The sequence below is a fragment of the Epinephelus lanceolatus genome, chromosome 14 (genome assembly GCF_041903045.1).
Source record: "Epinephelus lanceolatus isolate andai-2023 chromosome 14, ASM4190304v1, whole genome shotgun sequence".
Taxonomy (NCBI): domain Eukaryota; kingdom Metazoa; phylum Chordata; class Actinopteri; order Perciformes; family Serranidae; genus Epinephelus; species Epinephelus lanceolatus.
Genome location: NC_135747.1, coordinates 5,949,859 through 5,970,492, shown reverse-complemented (window position 1 = coordinate 5,970,492; position 20,634 = coordinate 5,949,859). Strand labels below are relative to the sequence as shown.

Here is a 20,634-nt window from a genome sequence, read left to right as displayed (position 1 = left end):
GTGATCTGATTGCAGATAATCTAATCTCTGATCTAATCTGATCTACATCACGTGCTCCACTGTAAAATGAGGAAACAAAGACACCCTAGGGAAACTGTCCCAGTGGCTAACAACAGAACTGGGAGAAAAAAATGAGAACTTTATGAAAACTTTATGACTGCATGTCTGCTGACCTGCTACACATTCTTAGTCTTCCTCATTCATCAGTCTTTGCAGCGTAGAGGTTTCCTATCATATTCAAGTGTTGCGTTACCACTCTGCTGAAAAGCTTTTGGTAAACCAACTATAACGCTAATTCTAACAGTTTGCTGCTCTGCAGAATTCTGTAAAGGTGTATCTGCAAACAACTGACTGATAATCACTTCAGTTGTTCTTTTATCTCAGACATGTATTAGGGTGTTACATACCTTGAACTACAACTGACTGAGTTAGTTAAAACAAAATAGACGTTTCGTTTTGAATTTTAAGCTATTGTTAAAGTTTTATGATTCATTTTCAAAATATGGTTACCACACCCAAAACAGAATGGAAATGATAAATATACAGTCATGGTCAGCTCAACTAAAATCAGCTGTGTCATAGAATAATTTATTTTAAATGACTCGTTTTGTGTTTTATGTTTCTGTCATAAAAATCCCGCCCACATTATGTAACCCAATAAAAAAGGAAAGGTTCAGTGGGTGTGAATAGGTTTTATAGGCACTGTATTTTTCTAACGGCTGGTTAGAAAAAGGCTGTTTCAAAAAGAAAAAGATAAAATGACATACACTTTAACAGATTTCCCAAAGCCCAAAGACATGTAGGAATCTGCACACTTAAATAGTCTAATGATTTTAAGGGGGAATTATGAATTATTATTGTGCATGGATATGAAATTATTTTTCCACAGAGTTCCGTGCAGATGCTAAAAAGTCTAAAAAGGCATTAAATTAATTTATCTAAAAATAAGGGCTTAATTGTTGTTAAAATGTCTTAAATCTATCTTTCAGAAGTCTTAAAAATGCTGAGACATGGGAAGTATTATTTTATGAATCATGTTTTTCTGATGTTTCATTGAAAAATGTCAAAAATTTGTAACATTTATTTATTTTAAAATAATTTACCAAATGCTGCTCGCATAACTGGATGACATGGAGAAATGCAAATTCCATGGAAATTATTATATACAATACAGCCATTATTATCCTGGCTATTTAATCAGTATTTTGTAGCATGACTGAAACCAGTACAAGGCAATGCATGCAAGCCTCTGTGTGTTTCCCTAACCCTTAGCAACATATGTCGGTTCATGTGTCTTTTTCTTGTATTTTAATTATTGTAAAGTTGGTCTTGAAATTCTAGTCTAAACTCTAACTTGCCTTAAACTGTATGACTTTTGAGTCCAACAACATAACTCATATTAGAGCATGTAGCTGAGGAAATAGTCCTCCTTGTAGGCCAAACAAGAGAGGTCAATTAAAATTCTGATTGTTATTAATCTTAATTATGACTTTGCAAGGGCATAGGTCTTTTAAGGCAGAGTCCTATCTTAAAGTTACACACTATGGCTTCCAGTACATGAAACTGTCATAGTTCCTATCTACATACTTTTGTGGACTTTTGGTCTGTGGCTGTTTTTTATGGCTGTGACTCATTAACAGAAAACTCAGTGCTACAGCATGCAATGACAATTAACACAGTAGTTTGCTTTACTGCACTTTGGGGAAGACCTTTTCCTGATTCAGCATGACAATGCCCCCGTGCGCAAAGCCACATACATGAAGAGTTTTCACAGTTTGGTGTGGAAGAAGTTAACTGGCTTGCAGAAAGTCCTGACCTCATCCCCACCCAACACTTTTGAGATGAACTGGAATGCCCACTGTGAGCCAGACCTTATCGTAAAGCCTCAGATGCAGTTTAACATTTCGTGACACTTTTCATCAGTCAGTCTATTTTATTATCAGATCTCACTAATGCTCTTGTGGCTGAATAGCAGCACATCAGCAGCCAGGTTTGAAATATGGTGAGAAGCCTGAAACCAGAGGAGTGGAAGCTGTTAGAGTAAAATGCCTATGGTTTGCAACTGAGATGCTAAACTTGTGTACCCATGTGCATCTGTCTGTATTATGAAAATAGTGTAAAAATGTAATATAATGCGTAACTATGAAGTAAATGGACAATCAGCCAAATCAGCAAAGGAGTGTTTTGCATTTTATTAGAAAATAAAAGCCTCTGAAGCAGTTTAGATGTATAATAAGCTGGCCTCTAGTCAGCTTTGAGAGATGTCCGCTAAAATGATGTGTCCTGTCACATGGGCAATGAAGCATCTCAGGAGGTAGATCCCCCAAAACTGCAGGGAGCTGTTGCAAAGAGAGAGAGAGAGAGAGAGAGAGAGAGAGAAAGAGACAAAGACAGTCATGTCAATTTTATCGAACATAGCACCAAATCCTAAAAAGTTATCTAAACAATCTTTTCATATAGTGCAGGTCTGGCACCATACTTTTTAATTTAATTCACAGAGACCCACCAATTCTCCCATGAGCAAGCATTGGTGATAGCAGTAGGGAATAACTTCCTTTACAAAGCAAGGTTTAAGAAAGCTTTTTAATAAGCTCCAATTACAAACCCCAATGACAATTTTCAGTTTTTACTGTATGCAGTGGAACACCTGATAAACCCTTTGCTGAGCTCTGCATCTAAAATCCAATGGGATTTCTTTGTTACATGAACTGTAGTTGCTCTCCTGAAGTTTAATTCTAACCGTGTTGTTTTCTTATGCAAAGAGAAAACTGACTTGACTTTTATTAACAGCTGCACATTTCAAGTCCAAAATTGGAGTTAGGTGGTCCATTCCATCCAGGTGTTCCATGTGGGAACATGTTTTTTTTTTTTTTTTTCCCTATTTTGATTCATTTTATTGTTGTGATTTCTTGGATCATTTTTTCTTCATCTTAAATGTCCTAAATAAACTTTGATTGGTGTAATAAAAAACCAAACAAAAAAACAAACTACAATTACTGCCTCGCAGTTGGATGCCTATACGCTAACCAGTCAAGTTCCACTTACAGTTTACCTCCATGTGTGTGAAAACATGGATGCTTCACACACATCTTCCCCCCAGCAGCACAGAAGATGTATACAATCAGCACAGTTTCAAGGTGGATACCCAAGATTAGTGTCACCAATTCAGTATCTGACCAAATGTCTCCTCTTCTGTTTCTGAGATATGGTGCTGAGTAATGGCCAGAACATTATGATGCCAAGTTGACCTTTGATCTTTTGAATGTAAAATGACATCACTTCATCACTATATCCTTTTAGACACTTGTGTGAATTCTTATCATAATTAATGTATGAATTCTTTACTTGTGGCAAAAAACATGTTTTATGAGGTTACACTGACTTCAACTTTTGACCTTCGACCACCAAATTCTAATCAGTTCATTGCTGAGTCCATGTGGACGTTTGTGCCAAATTTGAGAAAAATCCCACAACGTGATTTTGAGTTACTGCTTTCACAACAACTCTCATGTGCACAAAGATGCACTTGTGCACGCACACAGGTGAAACAATATACAAAGCTGGATTTAAAAAGTCTTTTAAAAAAAGACAGCTTTGTAAATGTTTCATGAGCAAGGAAATGTATTTGACAAGTTTGGGGGACCACAAGAAAACACACAATGCGTTTTAGTAACTCGGATTAATTTAAGAGCGACAAACTCAGACAGTGTTGGGTAGGGATGAGCGAGTACACTGTTATCTGTCTGTTCCAACCAACTAAAACTAAATCATCTGTATCCATATATATCCATACTAAAAATGGGTGGAGTTCAAACTACAAATAGGTGATACTTCACTGGATGTTGTTATTTAAACCTGAGACTGATAGGGGTGGATTAGAAGTTGCTATATGTATTATTTATTAGAATAAGTATCTGTATAGATATTGACACATCTTACTTAGATAATACTTTTACTCACAGAAAGTACATTATCCGTACTGGATACTCGTTTAATCCACGTATTCAGCTCAACCCTGTTGTTGGTTGTATGCATGACTATGTTATTGTAATACAATTATACTATGGAAATGTACAGTTTGCTGAACAGGGGTCTGTCTCAGAAAGCCGGTTTAACAAACTCTGGGTCTAACCCTGAACTCTGAGTCTAACTGAACTCTGAGTCTAACCCTGAACTCTGAGTCTAACTCTGAGTCTAACCCTGAACTCTGAGTCCAACCCTGAACTCTGAGTCTAACCCTGAACTCTGAGTCTAACTCTGAACTCTGAAGTGCAACACACACCGCTGCCATACACCGTGCGTCAAAACGCTCGCCTCCATTATATTCTATGAACAAACCCACACCACCCCCCAGGGGCTCTGCTTCAGCCCACTGCTCTATTTCCAGCGCAGCTGGCGCTGCGAGAAAAGCCTTTAATGTACGTCTCAGCTGCTGTAGTATCAACTCAAAGGGATGCTTAACGTTATTAAGTTTTTCAAATTTTTAATAAGACGATTTTGATAAGAAACTCACACGTGAAATCCAAGTTGTTGTTGCCTCAAAGTTTTTCCTCTTCTTCTTCCGTTACTAACAGTTGGCAACCATTGGCAACTAGTGTAGGTACAGCCACCTAGCGGGTTGGGTTGGGAAATACACTTGACGGTGCCGCTGCGCACCGCTGCCAATGTGTGTTGGGGGGGCGGCACTTGACGGCCACAGTGCTGCGCCGGTGGCAGTGTGTGTTGCACTTGAGTCTAACTCTGAACTCTGAGTCTAACTCTGAAGTCTGAGTCTAACCCTGAGATGGATTCAGAACAGCTTATCAAGGTCAGTTTAGTCAACTCTGAGTATGTTCACTCAGAGTTAAACTTGTGCACAGTGAAAGAATAAAGCCATCATCAATGGAGCTCCAATACTACGATTCACCATGAACAGATAAATAACAGATAACAGATAAATAGATAAATAACAGATAAATAAAAGGCAGAGCCTCCATTTTAATTTGGTCGACGTAGAGATATTAGTGCATGTATATGCAGACTCTGCACATTTATATATAAAAATAGCCTGAGTCAGAGGAGAGAAAAACATTAATAAGTTAACACAATAAAATTTCATTTAGTGCTGTCCATTAATTCATCATTTAGGCCATGGGCCACATTACATTTTAAATCTATTTCTTCAGCTTTAATCTGACATGGACAAACCACAGGAGCTAGCAACTGAGGAAGAAAAATATAGTTTAAGATTTAAAAAATTTATAAATCAAAGACATAGAGATAAAGCTGTGCCCTCACAATCTGATCTTTTAATAATGTGGTTGGTGTTTCACTTAGAAAGTTTGGAGGTTGAAATACTACAGTGGATTTTAAATTTTACAATCTATTTGGATCTTTGGCTCAGCAGCATTCAGTGGCTTTATTTTAGCGTCTTTAACAAATGTTGTGAATTTAAGCATTCACTACAATGCTGACTCAGAGTTTAAGTTACCTCTCTTTCTGAAACAGAAAACCCAGAGTTTCCCTCATCTTAGTGTTAACTAACTCAGAGTTTTCACAAACCCCGCTTTCTGAAACAGGCCCCAGGTTAGCATGTAAGAAGTGCCCCTAAAACATCTTTAACAGTGTGAAAAGATCAAAAGCCAACAATTCAATAGTCTGTCTCCAAGAACTTTATGAAATCCCAACCTTGTCTGAGGATGAGCTGAGTGCCATTTAAAGATTAAAAGATTAAAGTTCCACTGATTGTCACACACCTGAGTGTATGAAATTTGTTCTCCGCATTTGACCCATCCCCAGAGGGAGTGGTGAGCAGCAGCGGTGCCGCGCTGGGGAATCATGTGGTGATCTAATCCCCCAATTCCAACCCCCAGGGGTTGGAATATAGGATGGTGTTATACACCATCCTATAACACAAATACATACTACATTTAAATAAGTAATTTCCTAGAACAGCATGAGACTATTTTCAGCCATTGATTAACACACACTTGGTGTGCTAGTCAGTATCTGTGGCAGTAAGATAGTGTATGTGGGATTGAGTCAAAATAAACTCCAGTGTGTGTGTGTTCATAGTCATGAAGGAACATGTCACCCAGTACAACAGCCTGGCTCACTGATGTGTTTTTAATAGTTTCTGGACTACAATAAAGTTCTATGGCACAGGAGAGTAAGAGATATCAGGCTTTGATATGAACACACAACACTTCTAAGTAGAATCAATTCCTGGAAGAGTTTTTGTGGAGTTTGTTAATGATAAGAGACAGAAAATATCACCAGCCTTATTCTTTAAGCCATCAAATACAAAGTGTGGCTCTCACCTGACCAGGAATGGCTGAGGGAAGCAGCTTGTAGTATGTGTTTTCACCACATCCTGAAGATTCATTAAGTTTTTCAACAGTGGTCCATGTCCACATTTGTCAATCTTTGTCACCACCATCTGCACAACAAAATATTTGGCACATTACAATTCTACACTCATGTACAATATGCATAACCAGACTTACACAAGTTCTTAAAAAAATAAAAAAACACAGCAAACAGATAGAAACACCATCAGGTACCAGGTGATCTTCATTTTATCCTAATTTCCTAATCAACCAATCCACAGCTAAGAATACTGCACTATGCCGTCTCTGGATATAAGGATTTTAGCTTTTGTATGATTGGTCTACAATTGTCTTTCTCCTGCAAATTGATTATATTATTAGTATACAAGTTCTATAAGAACTGCAGTTTTCTCACTTGTCAAGGCTTGCATATTCCTCATGTGTATTCCCACAAATGTCAAAAGTTGCAGAGTAGGAAGTGGAACTCTGAATAGTTGAGTGTTTATTTTCGTCGTTTGTGCATCTTTTGCACAGATTACATTAAAATATTACTCTTATTGGCTTTAACTTGCAGAGCTTGTCTCTCCTCTGAGCAGTGCAGTGAAACACCATGTGCCATGGATGACAGCAAAATGCAAGAGACTCTCACACTGAGCTGAAATGAGATGAGTGCTTATAACTTAGGTTAAAAACATAAACAGTCTCATACAGCATTTTGCTATATATAGTATACAGTGTGTTTTGTTTGTTTGTTTTAGCTTGTAATGTGACAGACAATGTTCTTTTATGATAATAATTGTTTTTGAACAAAAATAATCTCACACAATATATTAAAACCAAAAATTACCTCAAGCAGGCTTAAAGAACTACTTAGTAGAATCAGAAATGTAATTTAATCATGAATAATTTGAGAAATTTAGTTACAATTTCGAGAAAATTAAACATTTTTGGAAAAGTCAATCAACAAAATGTGGGACACAAGACTATTAAAATGGAAAATTCAATATGGACCACAGAGAACAAAAAATAATTTGCTGACCATTTAACAATTAACAATAACAATTAACAGTTAATCTTATTTTTGACTACATCACTAACTTTGATTTTAATGCTAACTGAATACAACACATGACTGTCACACACATGCCCAAGGAGGTGGAGGAGATCGTGACAATATTCTGAGTTTCACAAGCAACATCTAAGGAAAATCTGCAGGTGCAGTTTCCATGTGGGCCTGTCATTCAGTTAAAAAATGATTGATGATCCCAATACACATCTTTGAGATCAGACTGGGACATCCCTACTATAGTCACTACATTACAACTTACTGAGCTGCTGTTGTACTGTAACTTATCCCTTATCAACAACATAGCAACTCAGCAACAACTTTTTAAGTCGGTTTTAGGTTTGAAAGTGACCCTTTCAGCTCGTCTTCATGCTTCCTTCGCCTTTAAGCACTGAGAGTCCATCTTTGTTAAAAGCTGTACTGTCACACCCTTAATAATGGTCAAAGTGTTTAATAACCTGAGAGCATTAATAATTGACTGCACAGTGCGTAGAGAGTGGGGGTGCTTCATTACATCGCGACAGCGCTGGCATTTCAGAGGGGAAAGCAGTTTTTAAATAGCTGAGTGAGAACGTTCAGCATTAATTCAGTGTGGACATAATGATGAGGATTTGTAAGAGCGATGACTAAAATGTGAAAAGGACGGGAAAAGCTGGTTGACATTATTGCTTGCCATCTCCACCAAATAGCAGAAGAAAAATAATAATAATAAAAATAACACATTTCCAGCATTAACAAAAAGCAAGCTGCTGTTTCTCAAGCACAAGTTTAAGCAAACTACATTTCACCTGTGCTTACACACCTGTTTTAATGGTTTGTTTTCACCCCAGCTCATGCAATCAATTATTTGCTTGTGTTTGAAATTGGTTGGGGTTGGTGTGGCCAGTGCGGCACAGCAAATGTTAATGGTGCAGGTTTGTTTTCAGGTTACAGGCAGGCACAGGCTGGCACTGTGTGTTCTCTCATAGTGTGCTGTAGAGCTTCTAACTTGCGTGTCATAACATGCCACATCTAACAAACAGCTATTTGGCAAGAGACTTGTGTAAAAAAAAAAAAAAAAAAAACCTGATGTCTGGGTCACATTGATGCAGCATTTAGACAATGTTTTTAGGGCTGCAACTAATGATCATTTTCATAATCAATTAATCTGTCAATTTTTTTCTTCTATATTCAATATATTGTTTGGCTTATACAAAGTCAAATCATCGTGAACAACAATTCCCTAAAGCTCAGGGTGATTTCCTCATATGTGTTGTTTTATGCAACAATCAGTCCAAACCCCAGAGATTAACCTTTAACAACTGTAAAAGATTACCTCAACCAGAAAACACGCACAGTTTAGACATTGGAGAATTCTGGCATTTCCTCTTGAAACAAATAATAAAATACTAATCAGAGGATTATCAAAATAACTGATCAGATTATATTATTATTGCTTGGTAGGTTGATTTTCTATAGATAAATTTATCAATTAATAGACTGATCACTGTGATTCCACAATGTTTACAGAAATGATCCATCATACTCAAAAGTCATTTGGTAATATGAGATGGTGACTCACCCAAAATACAAGTTACAGGTTGGTGACCAGAGAACGTCTTGCTGGCTGACCGTCATTTGAAGTATGAGTATCATAATAATCATGACTGAGATTACATGGATAAAAGAAATATAATTTCTATTTGGGTTATGGTCCAATATGTCCTTTTCTTCATATCCTCTGCTTTCAAGATAAGATCTTATAAAATGATTCACTCAGAAGTCTTTTTCAACTAAACATACATAATGTTGCTAAGTTTCAATAAAGCGCGCGCATGTCTGTGTTTCTTCAATACAGGTAAATAACTGTTTGATAAAATCTGACTTAACCACGCATACACACCTAGAGGGGCCACCTTAAACCCCAGTTGCCACCTGCCATTAACCAGAAGAAGAAGAGGGAGAAGAGTAACGTCAGTAGAAGCAGTAGTAGTAGAAAAAGAAGACGAGACCAGTCACTAATGCAAATGGTAATGTTTTAATGTTACAACAACATTAAAACATGCTAATAAAGTTATTTTTAGTATGACTGTTTTGAGCACAGATAACAGCGCAGGGCTACCCATGATTGAATTCACCACACAACCTTAGCTACAGTAGCTGTATCATTGACTCATTTAATGCTATGGTAAGTTAGCAAGTTAACATGAATGATGAACTGGCTATTTCTTTAGAATGACATTACATGACATAATTAAAGGTAATGTGAATAGGACTGATTTCTGTCCAAGTCAGATTTTTGTCTGCAATAAATGATCCCATGCTACTTCACAAAGTCATCAATGTCTGTCTTTGGTATTGTTTTGATTGAGAAATGGCAGAAATAATCAACTGTGGGTGTAAAACTTGAACAGAAAATTCTGACCACAGTTAACATTTTTGTTTTGTCTATTTATGCTGTTTACATTGTCAGCTAACACACACTTACAAAATGTTTACATGGTCTGTACAAAGAGTTGATGTCCTGCCAGAATTAAGATTTCTTTGTCTGCTTATTGTTTTATTTATTGACATTTTAATTCTAAGTGTTTTAAATCTACCTAGGATTTGTAAAAATGTTCTGCTGTTTGGCAAATATTGTCATGTTCTGACAATAAATAAAAATTTAAACCACAATAAACCATGTTTTTTTTTTTTTACTTTCACTTCTGGAGCAAAAATCAGCCTTTCAGTATGAAAGAAATAATGACCCGACTTTGTCGTGATAATTATTCATATTGACTGATGTGAATATCTTTATCCTGATAACATTTTTTAGCCATATTGCCCAACCCTAATTTCAAGTATGAGTGGAAACACCAGAAATATGCTAAAATGCCTTTCTCCACAACATGGGCTTAAATTCCAGGAAAGCCATGTATTTGACACTCTACAGGAGCGCCAATGCTTCCCAGCTGAGCAGCACATCCGGAACCCACAGTAAATATCTAATGTTACAATAACATCAGCACCATGCAGGCATGCTTAGCATGTGTAACTTTGACTAAGTGAAGCTAAATGAAAACAAATGCTCTCCAACGATTCTCTTTTTTCATCTATACTGTGATGATAAAAACATTTGCGCTGACACTGAAAACCTGTGTAGGCTTACATTTTCCCACAAAGACAAGGAATCTATAAGGAATCAGACTGATACACTGGTATCAATAAAATGTTATTAATTTCATCCCTATGGGTGTTTGTCTGTGTGTTTGTATGTGTGTGTGTGTGTGTGTGTCCTACCACATATGGACATCTAGTCTCCTCACACATCTCCAAGGCGATCATGTCAGCCTTCTGGAGACCAACACTGCCATCAACCAGCAGGAATGTCCTCGCCAGACTGAAGGAAGTAAAGATACATTAGCCAAGTTTTATATGTAACAAAGGACAGGCTCATGAATATGACTGGTGAGACATTTCAAGGTCTTCCACGGTCATAAAAATAAGGGTTTACCTGCACAGATCTTCAGCTGCAGAAGATAGGGCCAGTAAAAAAACACAGGTACACATGACATCGCACACTAGTCTCTTGGATGAAAGATGATTCTTTTTTTTTTCCTCTGCAGGCTCTGCGAATATTTCATTCATGATGACTTAAGTAGTTGTAAATAACAAACGCATTCTAAATGACAGTGGTGTGACTACACAACACCACCTTGTGGACTGGGTCACAATCTACAGTTAGCACAATTCAGTTCCACTGACTTTATTTGTAGCATGGCCTCATATTACAGTCATGGAACAGAAACAAACAGATCTCACAAAAATTTAGTTTGTTTCCATACAGATCATTTCTGGTTTGGCTGCAACTGTCCAGAAACACAATCGCAAGCTGCATTTTTTTCTTCTTCTCAAAATGGAATGTACATGGAAGAGGAGAGGGAGAGACAAGTACTTTGGCACCAGAGTAAATAGTTCACCCATTCGAATTGGGACTTATCTTGCCAGCAAAAAAAACAAAAACAAAACAAACAAAAAAAACCAACAACTTAAAATTATAACTTACAAATACACTAATTTCATTTTGGGGGTGAAACATTATCCTTAAAAGATTTATATTTATGAAATACATATGAATTATAAAACATTTTGATCTGCTTTCATGTTTTTTTTGTAAACTTGTCCTGTATTATCTTGTCCCATGGCAAGAATTCACAACTTAAAATTAAAAAATGTCAAAAGCCTTCAAAATCTAAAACTAACCATACATACAGATAGCATTGGTGTAAAAATTTACTGTTATAATCATCTTTGTTTTAATATATATTTTTTGTGACAATATTGGCCCTTTAATGATGTGTCCGAGATTTTTGTCAACTCTGTCGGATTTCGATAAAAACATCATTTAATCAGGCACAAAAGGGGTCAGCTATATTCTAAGGACTCCTGCCTCACTTTGTGGTTTCCAAAAAGGTGGAAATGCTGCTAAAGTGCTAGTAAGCTTTCTATTTTTTTGATCAATTCATTGAAGGGGAACTAATGTTTTTTTCAGCCTGTGCCCTATTTTCCAATCTACTTTTGTCTAAGTGAGTGATAGAATGTTCAGTATTTGACATTTCTCAAGTATGAAGCTAGGGCTGACCTGCCTGCAGCCCGTGAGCGCGCGCTATATTAAATAATAGGGCATTCAGACAGCGTCAAACAACGCCAAAATACGTCCACTAAAAGTGCATTTTTTTCACACAGATAGGCTCGGATTGTTAGTATAGTTATCCGACAACATAAAGGAAAGGAGAAATGAATGTCTGTGTTTACTTTTAGCTTGATTCGGACATGTTCCTCTGCCTGTTGCAATTTTAGTATATGTGATACCGAAGTAACACTGCTCCCTCTCTCTCCTCGTCCGCTCTTCAGTTTCAATGAGCTCTGCAAAATCGGGTAAAAATTCAGACGTGTTTGTTGTGGCAAGTCAAAACACTCAAGAGAGAGAAGGTCTGGCTCTGAAAGAGATTTGAGTTGTTGAAGGAAGTTACCACTGGAGTGACCTTACCAAACGCAAGGAGTTACTCTGTTTGGAGTAGTCATGGCTGAATTTTTACCCGATTTTGACCAACTGGATGAGACATTTGAATTTGATGACCGCCCGTATTTAATGTGTTATGTGACATATTCAGAGTAGTTTCATTATCATCCAACTAAACAGCAAAAAATACTCTATACCAATGTCACATAGGCCCATAGCTCAGTGATACCTGCACGTAATTTAAGTCTCTGATGACGGTGAATTTTTGGATAGTGTTTTCAGTGTTTCTAGACTTTCCGTTTTAAGACTAATTTTAATTTAATTTAATTTTATATACTTTATTAATCCCCGAGGGGAAATTCAATTTTTCACTCTGTTGTCAATTACACACAGGTCCGAACACACACATGCACAAACTGGACCTATACATGCACTAAGTGGAGAGATGTCAGAGTGGGCTGCCCATGACAGGCGCTCTGAGCAGTTGGGGGGTGCTCAGCGGCACCTCGGCAGTGCCCAGGAGGTGAACTGGCACCTCTCCAGCTACCAGTCCACGCTCCATATTTTTGGTCCGGACGGGACTTGAACAGGCGACCCTCCGGTTCCCAACCCAAATCCCTATGGACTGAGCTACTGCCACCCCCAAGACTAAAGATTGTCATTTACATCCCACGCCACTAACATTTTACTGTCTATTATTCGCAGACATTTTTGCTACTGTTTCATCTCATATCATATGAAGCAGCCTATGATTCTGGTGATTTCTCTCATAATTAACAACCCCGCCCCTTTTACATGAACACGCTCGTGGCTGGATAGGAAAACCCAGAGTTGACTGAACTGGTTGCTAACAAGCTTCGTAGTACCAGTTATCCAGACAGCCAATGTTAGGGTTAGTCAAACCAGATAGCGAGAAGATAGCCTGGGTAAGTTGAACTGGATTCGTAGTAGAGGCCTCAGGTAGTTTGAGTTGGAGACTCTAGCTATAGAGGGTGGGACTGTTTTAAGCTACATGTAAAAGTTTTTACCATTAGAGTGGGAAAAGAAATCATTAGAAGTAAGAAAAGTAGATGATTTTTTTTAACACAAGAGGTCAACCTCATCGAACGAATACTGCAAATGTATCAATATAGGCTTCCTTTTAGGTTGCAGTTATAAGAACTTCATTACACTTGTGCCTGAGGAGACAAAATGTAAACAAGACATTACAGAAGCCATGTTGATGTCATACGCTTTGTCAGTAAAAGACAAAAGACAGTAAATGCCTGTGTTTCTGAGTATTATTCATTCTGCCTGAAGTCAGATCAAACTTGTGTGTGAAGGTAATGTTCTGGAATTTGCTGGCCCAGTGATAAGTTTTTGAGTTGTGCAGTGTGGTATAGGTCTGATTCACATGGTGTTTCCCATTTGTATTTATTGCAGGGTGGATAGTTAGTGGCAGTCTTACTGTGGCCCTCCACACATCAGTCATATGTGTATGAGGGCTATATATTCTTTCTGTGCTGAGACCATGTGACTCTGCTCTATACACACACAGGACTTGCTTCCCCCAGGCAGCTAACGAAAGTAAATCTTACTTTTTCCTTGTGTAAAGATACGGCTCTACCATATCCACAAAGTCTTTGGGTGCTCTGTGTCCATAGCCGGGCATGTCAACGATGGTGAAAGCTTTGCCCACTCTAAAGAAGTTCATTTTCTTTGTGTGACCCTGGGGAGGAAATACAGAGAGAAAGATACATGAACGCTAAGGAGATGTCAAGGAAAAATAATGAGTTCAGCTCTGAGCAAGACAAGTCATATGCTGATATCTTTGCTTCTTTCATTTTCATTTTCATACAGATGAATTACTTCATCACTGCTACACTGGTAGATAGAATAATTTCATATCACATTGGTTTCCTGGGTGGTATGGTGATACAGTGGTTAGCACTGTTGCCTCACAGCAGGGTTCTGGGTTCGAATCCTCCAGCCGGCTGGGGCTCTTCTTACATACGAAAATAGGTACGTCTGTTTCAAATATTGTAAATGTCACTGCCCTCATACTTCCATGCAATCTTTATGATGGCATAGATACAGTCAATGGCACTAGAGGGTGGAGTCAAAAATTTCATACAAGAAACAAGGTAACAGTGGAGGAGGTTGTAACGATGTACCTTTTAACGAGGGAAACATTCTAGATGGCGGTGGTCTGTGAGGCCATTAAATACAATGCGACAGATGGACAGAGAATTCCATTTACCATATTACTGACGCATTCTGTTCCGCCATTTTTTTGATAGTCTTTGTCATCTCCTATGGTCCTGTCTCGCTTGAAATATGCTACACTGTCTCCACGATCAGAAAAAAGTGCACAAATATGGATGAAACGAATGCAGAGTATGGACTAGAAGGCTCCATCTCTATATATATATATATGTGCCTGACGATGAACACAAATGAGCCTTTAGTCTGCAAGGTATCCCAGTTTTGACTCATGATCCAATTTCTTTTTGTGAAGGCTCGCAGTACTCTTATCAGGCAGGGAAAACTTGAACGAGGTTTATTTGAGATTACAACAACAGCAGGTAAAGTCATTCTAACTTATATCTCGTCAGCTCCACTTATGAATTGATATGTGAGATAACATTGTGTGAACTATACATGCCAGACCTTGAAATTCAAACACACACTGTATGTCAGTTAAGACTACTCACTGGAGTTTTGGAGACTCGGACTTCTACCTCAGGAGTCAGTGAGAAGAGACCTTTGATGAGGGACGACTTGCCCACGTTGCTTCTGCCAATGAAACACACCTGAAAATACACAAAACTTCCTCTATGTCCTTTTCTTCTGAAATATTTTTTTTATTAAATTACACCTTACAGTTACTTTTCTAATGATCTTGATAGTAATTCAATGATCTGTGTGAGTCTGTGCTGAAATATTTTCCTTAAAAGGTCTGTCAGGTTTTCAATTTTCAGTGAACATTTTTACCAGCACACCTGTTCTGACCATTAGTGCTGCTGCGGCTGGCTGCTACCATTCTGCTTCTGCAGTACCAACGACCGCCAAGTCCCACAGGACATGACATCAGATCATCTATCTCTCAGACACAAGACAGATGGATAGAGGCTCATGCTGCCAGTAAGCTACAAATACATCATCCTCTGACAGAGCACAGAGGCAGAGTGGTAACTAACTCAGCATGCCAAAAAGACCCCGTTGTCTATCAAGACAATGTTCCATTCTGAGCCCTCCGGTGAACACGACTGTCTATAAGGTTATAAATCTGCTCATTTATTATCAACTGTCAACTCATGCTTAATTATGTATGAGACTGCAGGAGGGTAAAGAGACATTATGCTACATTTTTAACGGACTGAGTGTCCACTGTTTGGGTCAGGGAAGGGCAATGGGAACAACCTTAAGTTTAAAAGTTGGACAAACTTGATCTAGCTGGTGTGATGAGTCGGACAACAGGAGGAAGCAGGCAGGGAATGGTTAAATCATTCTGAAATGTGAATGGCCCACTTAATGACAGCAGGTCATTAAAGAATAAACTGGACTACTGCAGTGTGAAAAAAGTTCTAGGCTTGCCAACACAGAGAGAATAGGAGGTCACTTAAAAATTTTTTAAAAAAAATAGAATTATCTTGTGGTTGTATGTCCCAGCAAGCCAGTCAAGTTGCACTTACATGTGTGTGAAAACATGGATGCTTCACACACATCTCCCCCCCAGCAGCACAGAAGATATTAACAATCAGCACAGTTTCAAGGTGAACACCCAGGATTAGTGTCACATATTCAGTATCTGACCAAATGTCTCCCCTTCTGTTCCTGAGATATGACACTGAATAATGGCCAGAAAAATGCTTTTGTAGAATATTATGATGTTACAGTGAAGTTGACCTTTAACCTCTTGGATATGACATGTCATCACTTCATCATTTTATCCTATTAGACACGTGTGTGAAATGTTGTCGTAATTAGCCTGTGAACTCTTGAGTTATGGCCAAAAACATGTTTTGTGAGGCCACAGTGACCTTCAACCACCAAATTCCAATCAGTTCATTCTTGAGTCCAAGTGGATGTCCGTGGCAAATTTGAGGAAACTCCCTCAATGACTTCTTGAGATACTGCATTCACAAGAATGAGGCAGATGCAAGGTAACAGTGACCTTTGACCACCAAAATTGAATCAGTTTACCATTGAGTCCAAGTGGACGTTTGTGCCAAATTTGAAGAAATTCCCTCAAGGCGCTCTTGAGATAACATGTTCACAAGTACGGGATGGGCGGACAGACCAACAACCTGAAAACACAATGGGTCTCATTCATGAAAAGTGAGTAAATCTGTGTGTAGATTTGCACATAAAAGCCTACGCTACTAAAAACCTACTCCGGATTCAGGAATGCCGCGGGAAACTCAGATTTGATCGTAAATACGTGTGTATGACCTTGAATGCCAATCCATCGTAAAGTGCCAGCGCACTCCCGGTAATCAGCAATTAGCATAAATCCCCACCCATGAATAGCCAATGACCACCATATAAGGAGGTGTAGGTGCATCCAGTCGACCTGTCAGTCATGGCGCAAAGAAAGAAAGAGAGAGGGAACAATAAAAGAATTTTTCCGAAGTGGAGATCAAAATAATTTTGGGTGAAGTGGACTTAAGAAAAAACATTTTATTTTCTTCAGTTAGTAGTGGTGTGACAGGGACAGGCAAAGTGAAGGCCTGGAGGGAGGTAACAGATGCTGTTAATGTTGTCTCAGTAGTACAAAGAACCATGTCAAAGGTGAAGCGTAAATGGTTTGATATGAAACTAGAGGCAAAGAAACGCATAAGCACACACAAAAAGTACAGCGGTCACCAACAAACAGAAGATTCATTTGTGGGGTTTTGAATGAAGTGGGAACGGGAAGCCAGAGATGTTTTGTGCGTAATGGATAAACTCTAAATCAGTGATGGCTGTCAGAATGTAGAGCTATTTAACATTTATTTTAACAAATGATACGGATAACATATAGCCTACAGCAGTTTGTATGCATCGTCTTCAAATTATTTGAATCTTAATAGCCTAAAGCTCTGTTTTATACAACATAAATTAAACATTTTTCAAATCAGATTTATTCATTCAAATGATCAAAAAGCCACAAAAAAAAAAAAAAGTGTTGTCTCAAATAATTCTTTCAGCTGGCGCATGCTCCTTCATGGCTCCACCACCTGCTGCTCCTGCTGCCCCTGCTGAACCCAGGCACCGAGGCCGAAGAGGCTGTGATCCGGCTGTCCTTACAGATATTTTTATTATCATCATTCAACATGTAGAAAGAACGTGTAATCTACTGAGTCGATTTACATAGATAATTCACAATCATGAACCTAATCTGGATCTTAAACCTGCTAATTGCCAACTAATTTAACTAAATGTGTTATATTTTTAATATTTTGTCATGTTTAGATTACGTGTTTCAAAGGCATCTGTGTATTGTGTACATAACAGAGCGCAATACGAGTTAACATTGTAATTTCCAATAGTGACAAGCAATATTTATGTGCTTTACTAAATTTACACAAGCACTACGAGTGGTCAGGAGCAGGAGTAGATTTTGTTAGTAGCTACGAAAAGATCGGAGCTACTAAAATACTGATGAATGCGGACATGCACGTAAATTTCCGTCTGCGAACAGTCTACACACAAATTCCTTCTGCTCACGTTTCATGAATGAGACCCGATGTCTCTGGCCACGGCTAGCCATAAAAACTCATAAATGCAGTCATAATTGTCCAGACTTTCTTAATATATTTGCAGTAAACCATATCAGATGAATAAGAAAATGTGCAAGACGCAAAATATGGCAGTACATTCCTCACTGTGTTTCACTGTCTGTCAAAGCACAATGCATTCCCTCCTGTGGCACACCACCACAGTATGAACACAGCTACCATAGAATCAAAAGTCATTTAAACTGCAGCTTACGCCAATTAATGCTCTGTTTATGAGGTATCTGTAGCTTTTAGCTCGCAATCAGACCAAAAATAAGCCTTGCATTAAACAACACACGTGTTGCTTCAGGTTACCGGTGAAATATAGAATACAAAACAGGACATCCAGCTGGAGAAATAGATCCATGAGGTTGTGTATCAGATGCCAAAACAGTTTATAACACTATGAGGTAGGATTTTACATCTGTGAAAAAATGATCACAGCAGCAATTATTTTATCTTTTGTTGCAACAATGCAACGTAAACAATAGAAATACAGTGTTCATGTTACAATGTTATCTACCAGGAATGTGTGCTTGTGTGTATGTGATCTGTCAACGCAGCAGATGACTTCATGTTGACAACACGGCAGTTTTATTGCAAGGGACCTCTGTGTTGGCACCCTCATTCATACATTTTGGTAGTACTGAACATGACCTAATTGCCAACAGTGTGACTGAGGCTGGCTACTGACCTCTGGTGGTTTCAGTGCAGGTACATGGTCCATCCTCTCTGCAGAGACGTAGTAATCAATTTTATGAGACTGTGAAGAGCAGAAGAGCTTTTCTGCTTTAAGCATGTCCTCCAAACTGGGATGAAAAAGCTGGAACTCTGTCCTGTCCACAGACCTGAAAATTCATCCCAGTGAACTAAATAATCCAACTCAGGATATGAAAGAAGACAATACAAAAACATGCACCCCAATTAATCTAGTCACGCATTTCAGATGGAGAAACCGAATACAGTACCTGTCCAGGTAAACCTCTAGCTCACTAAAGGGGTAAAGTAAGCTTTGGGCTTTCTTTGGGGGAAGCATTGTGGCTTTCTGAAGTGAAGCAAGTTTATGGACGCTCTGCTGGGACACAGAACAAACTTGTGTCCCGCGCTGTAGCCTCAGGGACAGCCGGAGACAAAACATCTTCCACTGCTGATTTCAGACCTGCCTGCAGGTGGGAAAAGGACAGTGTGAAATTCTTAACTTTTATTTAAGTGCAGCCAGCGTTGTCTTACAAACGCGTTAGCTTCAGTGCAAGATGATGATCAGCCCCTGCTTTGCATGGTCGTTCTACAATCCAAAGCACGTGGGGAGTAACACAGTCTGCTATATTCAATACTAATACTTCTTACATAACTCTGATGATAACACGAGGGCATCACAAATGTAAAAGCTTACAAGACACTCTGATAAGCTAATGTTAAATTCCATGTTTTAACGCTGTCTATATCTTATTTCATAAAAATGTAACACACTTAAGAAAAAGTTTACGTCGTTGCCTACCTAATATTTTGTTCATAAATGTGTGACATTTAGCTGTAAACCTGATTTTGTCCCTTAACAAACAACGTTAAGGTCAAGTGGACGTTAGACTGTCCAGTAAGTTAGCGAAACATTAACGTTACATGTAGCAGCTAGGCTATAAAACGTTTGATATGAACAACATTTCGAACTGCGGTTTAATTTCACCACTTACCTAAACTCCGACATTTTCATTGCTTCATAATAAAATAACACAGCCTGGTTTGGCTGTAACTGAATGTTATTTTCCGATGCCATGACTGCTTATTACAAATTGCTTTCACTGTCCTCCATCATCTTCTTCTTCTTCTTCTTCTTCTTCTTCTTCTTCTTTCTTTTTATGGCGGTTGGCAAACAACTTTTCAGGTGCATTACCGCCACCTTCTGGACTGGAGTGTGGAACAGAATATACTATGTATTAAATTTTTTAACAAGCCCTGTTGCTTCCAAAAACCTAAAAATCTCTCCAAATACAACATCCCCTGAGTTTCTTCTCAATATATCTGCTACATTAAACGGTATCTTATTTTTCTGACATGCTGCTTTGAGTGTGTTTCTCTGTGTTTGGTACTTTGGACACTGAAAGAGGATATGTTCTACTGTTTCTCCTGACTCACAATGTTCACAATTTCCTGTTTCATGTTTCTGTATTATGAATAATGTGCTATTTAACCCCGTATGACCAACACTGTCCTCCATGTTGTGTGCAGCGCTCAAATGAGTTCGACTGAAACAACTTCACTCTGCTAAGGGTTCCGATGTATTTGTAATTTTATTTAATAAATATGTGGTTACTATTATTTGACTTACTCTATGTAGTAAACCAACTGAAATAAAGTAACTGGTCAGAGAAAATAAAGGCTCTTAATTTTTTCTATTCATCTTTTTATTCTGTCTCGATCCCGCCTATCATTACTGTTATTCATATTTTGTGTTTACTGCGTTTATTCTTTTAATCATATTTAGTTTTATTGGTTTCTTTTTTCTTTTTTTTAATTGTTTTATATTTACTTCTCATT

The 20,634-nt window shown here is 38.2% G+C and overlaps 1 protein-coding gene across 1 annotated transcript; it reads right to left on the bottom strand.

The window, feature by feature from the left end:
* Nucleotides 1–2,168: 2,168 nt before the first annotated feature.
* gtpbp8 (GTP binding protein 8) lies at nucleotides 2,169–19,940 on the bottom strand. Its single transcript, XM_033617800.2, has 8 exons — nucleotides 19,791–19,940; nucleotides 19,068–19,262; nucleotides 18,794–18,947; nucleotides 15,052–15,150; nucleotides 13,936–14,066; nucleotides 10,636–10,735; nucleotides 6,300–6,418; nucleotides 2,169–2,339 (listed from the first exon to the last, which is right to left on the bottom strand). The coding sequence occupies exons 2-8, from the start codon at nucleotides 19,235–19,237 to the stop codon at nucleotides 2,249–2,251; spliced, it is 864 nt and encodes a 287-aa protein (XP_033473691.2). The 5' UTR covers nucleotides 19,238–19,262; nucleotides 19,791–19,940; the 3' UTR covers nucleotides 2,169–2,248.
* Between the last annotated feature and the right edge of the window lie 694 nt (nucleotides 19,941–20,634).

What these genes read in the sequence shown, in the direction of transcription:
- gtpbp8 (XM_033617800.2), bottom strand. Translation starts at nt 19,237, where the DNA reads ATGTTTTGTCTCCGGCTGTCCCTGAGGCTACAGCGCGGGACACAAGTT. An exon ending in CTAGAGGTTTACCTGGACAG is followed by an intron (nt 18,948 to 19,067) that starts GTACTGTATTCG and finishes ATGAATTTTCAG; the next exon opens with GTCTGTGGACAGGACAGAGT. An exon ending in AGACTAGATGTCCATATGTG is followed by an intron (nt 6,419 to 10,635) that starts GTAGGACACACA and finishes TTTGTTGTGCAG; the next exon opens with ATGGTGGTGACAAAGATTGA.